Source organism: Silurus aristotelis (genome assembly GCF_946808225.1).
Source record: "Silurus aristotelis genome assembly, chromosome: 21".
NCBI lineage: Eukaryota > Metazoa > Chordata > Actinopteri > Siluriformes > Siluridae > Silurus > Silurus aristotelis.
In genome coordinates, this window is record NC_139594.1 from 8,496,476 (window position 1) to 8,508,965 (window position 12,490).

The following is a 12,490-nucleotide window of genomic DNA, read 5'->3' on the forward strand; positions in this document are numbered from 1 at the left end:
ATCTAAATCCCTCTGTGTTCAAGCTCCATCCTGATCAAGCTGATTAACATTCAACATTTGGCACCCTTAAGTACCGAAGTACTTTCTTTAATTTGAATTGTCCTTCTTCCAGGCTATTAACAATCCACAGTAAATCATGTGGCATCCCGCAGCAAGACCATAAGTACTTCTGCGGGGGTCTCTTTAAGAAAATTGGGCTAAAGGAGGGGCACGAGTGCTGATTCTGACCGGCTTTATCGCATTTCCCTGATACTCATCGAACACAGTGACAACAAAGCTGTACATGATTGATGTCACCTTTTCATCTGATTGTGCTCCTGCTGCTGTGTCATCGATGCTCATATTCAGATAAAGGGGGAGGGATGATTTATTGGCCCCTGTCAGAGCTCGCTTCTCTTCCAGACACACACACATTGCTTTTAGAGATATATCCATGGATGCGGTCAGAACAGGCATCCAGTGAGAGGCTTAAGGCTTGTTGAAATTGGAAATGGTCACCGTACGCCTCTGCATGTTAATGCAAAGATACGGCTGCAACTGGGGTTTATGGGAATCAAATAGTCCAAAGGAAACGATTTTCCTCTGCCACTTTATTCCTAACCAAATTAAGTCACGCTTCCAAAAAAGAGCCTGCATGTGGAATAAACAGGTTATTATAGGTCTGTCAACTTTAGCCAGCGCACAGACATTATTTTCAAAAAGCAGCAGACGATGAGAACTGGATGGCGTGTTATCGTTCAGTACTCCTGAAAGAAAACGCAGCAGAAAGCATAACGCGACACATCATCTGCTTAGGTGCTGCAGTTAACATAGCGTAAAGACACCTGCTGTCCATAATCCATCATGAGCGACGTTGATTACGCAGGATACGCGGGTCTGATGAATCAGGCAACCCTGAAACGTGGCCTGATGAATTACCCAAACACCACGCAACTAGTCGGATCAAATAGATCTTCGTGTCATTACTCAGCAGATATTGCAGACTCAGGGCAGCAGCTGGAGCTTGTTTAGTCTAATAGGTTTCATCAGCATAAACTGTTGTAGCAAGAATGGTTAAGCAACAATGGAGAATAAACTTATTGCATGATGAAGATGCTTTGTTTGCATGGAAAGCTTGCATCACAGTGTTTTTGGCAAGCCGCTATTACATGAGTAAGCAGCCAAAATCTCAGGCCAGACGTGTTATTACCTCGACAGTTGAGGACCCTTAACAACAGTGCCATCGAATAACATACCAAATCCACAGAAACAAATTTAATGTTATAATTTAATGTTATACTCCTAGACTATGCAGCCAAATGTGTTTGGACACCTGAATATCACGCCTGTTTATGATTCTTCTCCAAACTGTTATCACAAAGTTAGAAGTATTCAGTTGTATAGGGCATCTTTGTATCCTTCAGCATTACAGGGTACGTTTTCTGCAAATAACATGGCTACTACAAACCTGTTCCAGAATGACAGTGCTACTTCAGGTCCACAGTTTGGGTTGGTGTCAGAAAAAAGTCTGTAAAAGGCTCAGACTTTAGCGAACACGTTTAGGATCAACTGGAACGCTGACTGCACACCAAGTCTTCTCATCCAGCATCTAGTGTTTGATCCCACTAATGCTTTTGTAGCTGACAAAGCACAAATCCCCACAGAATATAGTGCAAAGCCTTCCCAGAGGATTGGAGATTATTATAAAAGTAAAGGGAGAGGACCAGATCCATATTAATTGCTGTAGTTTTGGATAGGGACGTTCAGCATGCAAATGGGAAGGAGTCCACATACTTTTGGGTATGTAGTGTTATATGGAATAAATCAAGCAGTATTAGGATTAGGATTAGGATTAGTATTAGGAGTGATGGCACCAAAGTGGACCATCCCACAGAGTCTTAGCGGTGCCTCAGTATACTGAGTTATGAAAAGGAGCCACCTCAGGAGAAGGAAGGACTGAGGAGTAGTGTGGCAGAGGATGCCACCACTGAATAGACCATCCCACAGAGTCTCATCGGTGCCTCAAGTATGCATCAAGGGATATCAACATCAAGTCCTACACAACAGATCTGTAGTTTTGGATAGGGACGTTCAGCATACAAATGGGAAGGAGTCTACATACTTTTGGGTATGTAGTGTTATATGGAATAAATCAACGAGTATTAGGATTTAATTTAAATACTTGAAGAGAATAATTTCGTTATAGTGAATAATGATGTGAATATCTTATTTGATGAGCATTTAATGCAAGCTGGCTTTAGAATTGCTTTTTTATTTTGGTTTATTGTTTTGTTTGTTGTTTTCAATCCTGCTCCAGTTTTCATCGGAAATCAGCAAAATAATAGTATTTGTCTAAACTTTCTTTCGGCTTCTCCCATTAGGGGTTGCCACAGCGGATCCTCCGCACGTTTGATTTGGCACGTTTTTACGCTGGATGCCCTTCCTAACGCAACCCTCCCCATTTATCCGGGCTTGGGACCGGCACTGAAAGTGGCTGGGGTTGGTTCCCTGACCGGGGATCGAACCCGGGCCGCAACGGTGAGAGTGCCGCACCCTAATAGTATTTGTATAATGTATAATATTTTCAGAATTTTCAGAATGTCCTTCTATTTTGCAGTATGATTTGCTGCTTGAAGCATCATATCTTCCTGAAGCTCGGCATTGTAAAGATGACAAAATCAGGACAGATATTTAGGCCTATTAGAAACATTTTAGTGTTTTTAAATCTACACTTTTTTTTAATTAAAAAGGACTTCTGACTGGAACGATTCAGAGTGGCGTCTGCATTTGTAATTATTTTAAAAAATCTTTTTTTGGTTCAAACATTTTTAATCCCTGATTTCTTTAAAGTTTTCTTTCTCAGCACAGTGTGTAAAAGGATCCACTGTTTCTATATGTACAGTAACACTGCAGTGCAATAACTTGAGGTCAATCACATATAAACACATAAAAAACATATGATGTTTGTCTCACCTTTACAAAACTCTTGTACTGTATATTAAAGCAAAGTGCCATACCAGAAAATAATTTTTGATTGAAATATTTGCTCGGTATTTGTGTTATTCCTGTGAGATGTTTGTATATTTCTCTGTTGGCACAGGGGGACATTGCTAGCGCAGTTACAATAGAGTGTAAAGCCCTATTCGGATTGGATTAATTTTTCAAGAGGGTGTCTTCATACACTTTTTTACACGGCTGCTCGGTGATAAAAACGTTTGCTCGTCTGGATAATAAAATCAGCACAGGAGGAGAGAGTTTCTACTGGGTTATATTTTCTTGGACGTTTGTGTCAAGCCATCATACAATCCTGCTTTTTACAACACGCTGTCCAAGAAGTCAAAGGAACAAAGGAGTAGAGAGGAGACGCTGGCGTTTATTTCAGTTGGGAGCAAACGAAATTTCCAACAACAATCTGAAAACACAATAAAACAATGATCACGTTATATGAGAAGCATCCATTTTTCTTTTCGTTATCTGGGAGAGGGTCACCTCCTACATGCTAGAAGAATAAATATGGCAAGCAGCAACAGTCAAATAGTGTTTTCTCTTTTTTCCAACCTGAAGAAATATTTGTATTGAAAATCGCGGACATGTGTATCTTGGACTAAAAGGACCAGACGAGCGCTGAGTTTGGAGAAAAGCAGTAGGTAATTTGACCGATAATGTTCTCACAGGAAGATAGAGAAAAACATCAATGTGGCCGATTTGGACGGAAATAAACTCATCAGGAAAAATCCAAAATTACCCCGGGGCTGTAATCCTGTCTGAATAGTGCTTTTGATGAGAAAAAACAAGCAATAAAAGTGTCTTTTTGTCTATGTTTATTTTTTTGACTACTCAGTACCATGACCTCTTTTCGTCAGTATTCTTTATAGAAATTTATTCTGTGAATAGGACCTACAGTACATTTACTTACAACAGAAAACATACATGGTACAGACAAAATTTTCCTGCTGTTCCCCAAACTGTTATCACAAAATTAGAGGCACACGATTGTATAAAATGCCTATGGATTCGGTAGCATTTATTTTTTTACTTGAACCAGAAGACCAAAACCTGTTCCAGCATGACACTACGCCCTGTGCACAAAGCCAGCTCCATGAAGATATGCTTTACTTGGGTTGTAGTCGAAAATCTTGAGTGGCCTGCTATAGAACTCTGGCCTCCAACCTATTGAGCTCCATTGGGATGAATGAACGCTGACTGCACCCCAGACCTCCTCACCTCACCTACATCAGTTCCTGACTTTACTAACAGCCTTATGACTGAATGAGCACAAATTGAAACAACTACACTCTGAAATAAGAAAATTGGAGATTATCATCACAGCAAATGGGAATGGGATGTTCAGGACGCACATGTGAATCTTATGTTCACGTGTCCACAGGACTTTTTTCCATATAGTGTAATAGTGTACATAACAAAATCTTCACTCCAAAATCAAGTAAAACATCTTCTCAGAAGAGTGAAGGTTATTATTACAGCAAATAGGGATTTATTAGTGGAATGAGATGTTTGCAAAGCACACATGAATCTTATGGTCAGGTGTCCACAAACCTTTTTCTGTATAGTGTATGAAATGTTTTATTCTGTTCTATTTAGAAGTCCATAAGTTTATGCAGAATGGTTTGATATGCAAATGGACATAATGGTTCAGTGCTTATTCCAAATATTTCGTGATGGCTTTTTGGAGCATGCATTAGTTACTTTTCCCTCAAAAGAATTGACAGCACTGGGTTCATCATGCAGCTTGTCAAGTTTGTTCCCTGAGTTTGAAAATTGATGAAGCATAAATGGTGAGCAAACAACAAGTTCCAGATTTTTTTTTACTTTGATCGTGAAGGATAATTGGTCTGCCTGATTTGCATGCAAGGGTGTTGATTGGATGCATTGCGTTTTGATTTCTTGCAGGTTTGGTCTTAATAAACTGTATCTGCACTGTTGTTCAATATATATTACAGAAATCCAGAATACAGAAATTTTATGCTGTGTAATGTATATTATGGGGGATTTTAAAAAATGCTATTTGTAAATGCATGAGTGGGCGCTGTGTATTTGTGGATGAATGCAGTGGGTTGGAGGAAATAAAGCGATGAACTGGGTGGTTAAGTTGCAGGTACGGTAGAGTGGTCTGGAAGGTAAAGTAGGGGGCAGCTTAGAGCAAAGGGTAAGTTAGAAAGGGCAAGGTATTGGTGGGGGTGGGACAGTTTAACCTAGACATGCCATGTTGAGTAGGAAGCAGTTTAGAGAGCTGAGAGAATCCAGGGAAGTGCAGAGGGCAGTTTAATGAACAGGGGAGTTAAGATAGGGCTGTTTATAGCACGTTGGGAAACATAGCGAGGGGCGGCCAATATTGAGTAAGGGCAGTTTAAAACATTAATGTGTGAAGGGGCAGTTTAGAGAAAGCAGGGGATTTAAAGCAGGGGCTGTGTGTGTGTGTGTGTGTGTGTGTGTGTGTGTGTGTGTGTGTGTGTGTGTGTGTGTGTGTGTGTGCGCGCACGTTAAGTGAGGACAGTGGAGTAGTGAGCAGGGGACTGTGTGATGGAGCAGTTTGGAGAGGGTAGAGCAGTTGGAGCAGGTGGCAGATGTATGTTGGGGTAGTTCAGAGAGGGCAGGGGAGTTAGAGCAGGTGTGCTGTGTGGAGGGGTTGATTACAAAATGGGTGGGTTAGAGCGGGGGGCTGTGTGGGGGGACTAGTTAGAGCAGGTTGCTGTGTGATGGGGTAGTTAGAGCAGGGGGCTGTGTGATGGGGTAGTTAGAGCAGGGGGGGTGTGAGATTGGGTAGTTAGAGCAGGGGGCTGTGTGATGGGGTAGTTAGAGCAGCAGGGGTGTGATGGGGTAGTTAGAGCAGAGGGGGTGTGATGGGGTAGTTAGAGCAGGGGGGCTGTGTGATGGGGTAGAAATAGCAGGGGGCTGTGTGATGGGGTAGTTAGAGCAGGGGGGGTGTGATGGGGTAGTTAGAGCTGGGGGCTGTGTGATGGGGTAGTTAGAGCAGGGGGGCTGTGTGTGGGGACTAGTTAGAGCAGGGGGCTGTGTGATGGGGTAGTTACAGCAAAGTTGTGTGATGGGGTAGTTAGAGCAGGGGTGTATGATGAGGTAGTTAGAGCAGGGGTGTGTGTGATGTGGTATTTAAAGCAGGTGGGGTGTGATGGGGTAGTAACAGCAAAGTTGTGTGATGGGGTAGTTAGAGCAGGGGTGTGTGTGTGATGTTGTATTTACAGCAGGTGGGGTGTGATGGGGTAGTTAGAGCAGGGGTGTGTGATGGGGTAGTTATAGCAGGGGGGGTGTGATGGGGTAGTTAGAGCAGGGAGCTGTGTGATAGGGTAGTTAGATCAGGGGGGTGTGATGGGGTAGTTAGAGCAGGGGTGTGTGTGATGGGGTAGTTAGAGCAGGGGGTGTGTGATGGGGTAATTAGAGCAGGGGTGTGTGTGATGGGGTAGTTAGAGCAGGGGGTGTGTGATGGGGTAGTTAGAGCAGGGGTGTGTGTGATGGGGTTGTTAGAGCAGGTGGTGTGTGATTGGGTAGTTAGAGCAGGGGTGTGTGTGATGGGGTAGTAAGAGCAGGGGTGTGTGATGGGGTAATTAGAGCAGGGGTGTGTGTGATGGGGTAGTTAGAGCAGGGTGTGTGTGTGATGGGGTAGTTAGAGCAGGGGTGTGTGTGGTGGGGTAGTTAGAGCAGGTGGTGTGTGATGGGGTAGTTAGAGCAGGGGGCGGGGGAGTGACGCGGAGCAGTGAGGAAGTCAGATGAAAAGCGCTGGTTGGAGTTGTGGGAGTGAACGCGCGCCTCCACGCTGCTGCTGCTGCTGCACTTTGCCGGATCTCTCGCTTTCCTCAGCAGATGTGTTTTCGCTTGTTGCTCGTCTGAGCGCTTTGAGGCTCCGCGCTCTGCTCCCAAACTTCTATTTTAGTCGCATGGCTTGTTAGTGCTTTATAAGACTAGTCGTATCCTCATGCGAGCCGCACTGACGCAGCCTGTTATTATCCGCTGGGGGAAATCCGATCTCTGCCTGCCCCGGGAGGGAAAAGTCTGCTCGGTGGTGAGAAATATTCAGTCAATGGTTAACTGAGTCACAGTGTCTACAAGCGACGCGTAAAACTCGCTGGTGTAATGTGATCTGAGACACAGGAGGAGGCAACAGCTTGTTCGGCTTCAGTGGAGCGCCGAGCGCTGGAATAAGGACTCGGAGATGCGAGTGAGACCTAAGAAAACGAATGCGAGGATTTGATGGATGTCTGGATGTAAGAACACGGAGTGACTCTCAGACTGCAGCAACTTTTCCGTGGAGGATATTTTTATTTATATCTTAAGGGATCATTCGTCTCCGCCACTCGGATGATGCGTGCTGGGTCTGCAGGACGCGTCCGTTAGGAATCAGATCTGAGACGCGTGGACCCTTCACGCACGCGGAGCTCCATGTCTGCGCCACGACGCGACAATCCGGCGTGAGAGAAGTTCGGCTTGGGAAGTGCGCGAGCGCGTGGAAAAAAAAGGGGGAGCCGCGACCGCAGGATCACGCAGCCGGTCATGGGATCGGAGGGCGAACGGGGACACGCGGGCGTCGCGCCGCTATGCAGGTCTGCTCAAGGTGGTACGAAGATGCCCGAGGACATGTCAGATACCGTGAGAAGTTACAGGAGAAGGAGAAAGTTGGCGTCGTGTACGAGGAGTTACTGGGCGCTCCTGTGCTTTCAGATCCACGTGTTGAAAGCCGTCGCGCAAGGTAAGGAAAAGATCGCGTGTTGCACAAAACGTGACAAAAACAAACCGTACAATCACCGTTCAGAGGGTATTTTGATGGATGAGTGAGCAGCGCCTCCCGTCTGGATCCTACAGCCAATGAGCTGTGTGAGAAGGTCCGCTTGATTTCAATAAGAATGGAGATCTGATGTGTGTGTCTGCAGCCCTGAAGCATCTCAGCAACAATAAAAAGTCATGAAGGTCAAATTCTATCCTGGCCTGGTCCCAGATGGCACACTGGCTTCCCCCCCACCCCCCCCACCCCCCATCTCTGGGTTAGATAGAACAAAAAATGTGTTCCCTCTTTAGACTTTCTATTACAACTTGTCTTCAACACTCTCACTAAATGCTTCTTGAAAGTAGAGGCAACAGAAAACAATGTCTCAGCACGATTTACTTCAAAGTTTCCATCACAACTGTGCTTCATTTCGTGCTTCATAGAGAGAAAAAAGCCCGATTTGATCTCGAGCAGCCACAGTGCCAAACCAGCTTAACACCCCCAGTGTTGCATTAACACATCCAGGGTTCATTAAAGACCTGAGGTTTTGCTTATTTCGGAGTTTTGAGATCAGTCGTGCATGATTATCGGAGGCAGGCTTCTTCTATTCGGCTGTAAAGAATCAAAACAGCACGGCCCATTAACCGGATTCCTTTTATATAATTCGCCTAATATTGTGCAGATTAGACATAAAAGGGATAAACGAGGAGAAAAAAAATGTGAGCTCCTTTTCATGAATAGAAAAGCGCATCCAGCGCATCCAGCTCCCAGCCAACTCCACCCACCAAATATGTATTTTGGTCTCTTGAGATGTCATAAAATTTGCATCTCTGAAGATCGGAGCAAATTAGTGTGAGTAGTTCTCCTTTTAGAGACGACGATCACGAAACAAGAAGCCTCCACACTCAGCAGACGCAGGGATTAAACGTGCACGTTAGCATGTATGCAGACTGTTGCTTCTTTATGCATATAATCGATGCAGCTGTACAGTAGGATTGCATTTGAACAGCATGGTTGTTAGTTTGTTTAGGTACCGCTTGACCCAGAATGCCTCTACTCCTCACACTATATGACATTTATAGCTTGCAACGTACGGTCTTGTCAGAGTAGAGGTGTTCATACTGCACAATCCAGCTGAGGCTCGTGAATTACACAGACATTCACCTTGAGGCATCGCTGACAAGCACCTGATCCCAAAATCCCATTGTGTCATGAGAATGATTGTGTAAACTGTTTATCAGTTGTTGGTGTTGTTTTTTTTTTTATAGCTGAAAAAAAAAGGCAGTTGAACAACTTGTTGTGGCGCTTCCTTCTGCACGCATTTTTTTCCCTAAACACAAAAAGAAGATAACAGAAAAAAAACATGTGGGTTATATTAAAATGTTTTTTTTTAGTCAATGATTCTTCCAGAGTTTGCTTACCAGCTCCTATTTCTCATTTATAGCTCATTTATAAATTACAAGTACTACAGGCACACGTTTTGTCCTTGGAAATCTCAAGGTGGCTGCAATTCTTCTCAATGTGGGTACGTTACTGTTTATAGAGGAACGTCAACACTGTATGTCACACATGTTCGTCGGTTGGTCACTTTACTGAACTTTCTCAAGGTTTTTGTACTGGGAGAGTGTGAGTTAATGTGACATCTAGGCCGTTGTGTTATGGGCAGAGACTTTGCCATTGTGTTATAACAAGAGACTGTGCCATTGTGTTATGGTTGTATTATGAGCAGTGACTTTGTTATAACACTTAAAATCTCAGCCTCCTCATCAGTATCTGTGTATCGCATCAATGAATACACATTTACTTACAACCACGCTTTGTTGACAAGTTCTTTTGGGGTGATATTTAGAAGCATTTTAATGTGGAACAAGTGATTCTGAATGTGTTATTTTTCAGTTCAAATGTATTAAGTGGTACCCACGAATCTTACCCTAATATCAGTGCCAGTTATCAGCAAGCTAATTCTCTTTTTTTTTTAAACATCTTAAATGATCAAAGGCTTAGGTTTTCAACAAACAGGACACCTTATCATTCTGTATATCCAGCTCTGGGTATCACTGTCATCTTTTTGGAGAACATTCTAAATTTTTTAAGTATTAAATCCTTTTTCTTGAGTTGCTCTTGATGCCACAAAGCATCAGATTTGGAAACATGAAACTATAGAATAGCTTTAGATAGAATGTTTGTTTGTGTTTTGATATGGTTCCTGTTGGTCATATTATACTGATACCGAATCCTGGAGGGTTGAGCTTCTTAAACATGGGCGGGACTCATTCAAATGTTGAACAGTTAGAGATCTAATCTTTAAGGAAACGGATCTACCGTCTTACCTTATGCACTCTATAAATAAGGCACGCATAAAATACAGTATCCCACAAAAGTGAGTTCGCCCCTCGCATTTCAGCAAACGTTTTAGTATCTTCTCAAGGGACAATACTATAGAAATGAAACTTGAATATGTTTGAGAGTAGTCAAGGTGCAGCTTGTATAGCAGTGTCGATTGAACGTACTCTAAAAAATAACAACATACAACCATTATTGTCTAAATAACTGGCAACATAAGTGATTTTGTGTGAGCACCACTGTTATCCAGCACTGCCTTACTCCTCCTGGGCATGGGGTGTACTCACTTTTGTGCTGTACTGTACTAAATTCAAGATCGTATCAAATAAAAGAAGCCTTGATGTATAATTTTTTGTAAAGAGTAAACAAGAAGAACGTACATTCCTGATTCTCAGTGACTTGAAGTCTGTTTATAATCTTAAGTAATAAGACCTGCTTCATCTCCATTCCACCTGATTCCTTAATAAATAATTTGTTATTATAGTGTATAGTGGAATTGTTGTCAAAGTGCACGAAGGTATTCGCGGAATCTGATTTCTTCTTTTTTTTTTATTTCTTACTTGTTTGAGCCCACAGTGAACGCGTTCAACGCTCCAAAGTCTACAGTCAGATCAGCTGAGATTACTGATTAACTTTAAACACCCGGAACTGTGCCTGAGATCCCCCCGAAAGCAAATTCATAGGAAAAATACAGTTCGCCAAAATGTACTCAGGTTCACAGTTTTCCATTTGTTCTCTTCCATAGTGCGGGATTTGGTACGAAACCTATTTATACTAGTATATATATATATATATATATATATATATATATATATATATATATATATATATATATATATATATATATATACACTTTCTAAAGGTTGAATGAGAATGGCATGTAAGCAGTGTCAGCCAATTCCCAAGTCCTGTGTCAAGGTCCTTTGATATCTGCAGAGCTCCCAGCGTTGTTCCTGCGATGAGGCCGGCTTGTATCGATCCGATGCGAGAAGCCAGAAGCGATATCAGCGCACATACTAGGATACGGTTGACATTGTAACCTTTCCCTTCCATATAATGTAGGAATAAATATGTATGACATACAGCATCATCCCATTCATGGGTTCAAGCTGTGATGTCGCACAAGTGTGTGCCAAGTGGTCATGAGCATGGACAGGTGCCAGGATAAATCGGAGGATTCTGAGAAATCGTATTCTTTTGAGAGTCAGAGACTTTCCAGATGTCAGGTGTTTATCGCTGTTTTAAATCGGAACGGGTCAGAGTTGTTTAATCTGCACAAAGCATAGCCGTGCTCTTTGACTAACAATGTCTGTGCTTGTAATAATAATGACTCATAATGTTTGTGCCTGTTCCACAGTTAAGTGCAGTTTTTCCCCCTCCATGTTATGTTGCTTTATTATGCTATTGCTTGTACATCACGGGCTGCCTGTGCCAGCAGACAAAGCCACACTGCTCATTCCTCGGTGTAAACCTTTGCATTTCATTGCCACACCATCTGTGCAATCAGTTCACTGCAGACGCTTCTCATTTTAGTGTTCTGTTATATTTTTATTTTTTTTCCCCAAGAAACATTTGCCTGCATTGGAGGAGTTCAACACGAGACTTTTTTTAATAGTCCGGAACACCTAGCAAATTGAAAAGTACAACCGCATGTAATTTCTCGATTGCCATTCTTTTGGGGGCATTGATTTGATAGACGAGTGTTTAAGCAGGACGCTTTAAAACCATAACCGATTGATTCGCATGGCCATAGAATGCACACGCAACCATCGATTTCACCAGAGCCACGTCGCAGTCCGGTCGAAGCTAGTAAATCATGACAATACTGAATTATGGTTTTCTGTTCACAAAAGTATGAGTGTTCAGAATATAAAAGAACGCCCAAGCTGGTTATTATCAGTTTCATTTTCCCTGTCTTAAAATGACTTGTCTTAACATTAATTGTAATATCAGAGATTGAAGGTTAATGAAATTATAAATTGTTGTCCCTCGGGTAAGCGCAGCAAGCGAGCGGCTATTTAAATTTCTTAATTTTGTTGCATGAAACTTTGATCGTGCTCGCAGCCAATTGTGGGCGACTGTAATTGCTGTGACCAGGGATTACACTTTTACGTTTGCCCCAGACTGTTGTTTAAATCATATGTCTAGATAAACACAGAAAAAGTTTGATGAAATTGCTATACCAAGTAATTAGATCTAGAAAAAAAATAATAATAGAAGAAGCTTTTCTGTTAGAGAGTTTGGTAATAACCCAAGAGCACTTGTAAGATAATGCAAACCTATTACCTCCTGAAAGCTTCATTTCCGTTTTACAGATTGGTAGATAATAGGTTCAGCCCTTAACTGTCATCTCATCTGTCATGGGAAGTGGAAGCAAGAAATTCGTTCTGACATCAAAAATGTTAACGGTTTTACGTTGTAATGAAAAATGAG

At 42.5% G+C, this 12,490-nt stretch overlaps 1 protein-coding gene across 2 annotated transcripts in view; it reads left to right on the forward strand.

The window, feature by feature from the left end:
- The first annotated feature begins 6,713 nt into the window (after positions 1-6,713).
- The window catches only part of sdk1a (sidekick cell adhesion molecule 1a), a 236,673-nt gene continuing 230,896 nt past the window's right edge, over positions 6,714-12,490 (forward strand). For both annotated transcript variants that reach the window (XM_083524252.1, XM_083524253.1), the window contains exon 1: positions 6,714-7,699. In XM_083524252.1, coding sequence (XP_083380378.1) covers positions 7,504-7,699 — 196 coding nt within the window. In that variant the 5' untranslated portion in view covers positions 6,714-7,503. The remainder of the gene's footprint in view (positions 7,700-12,490) is intronic.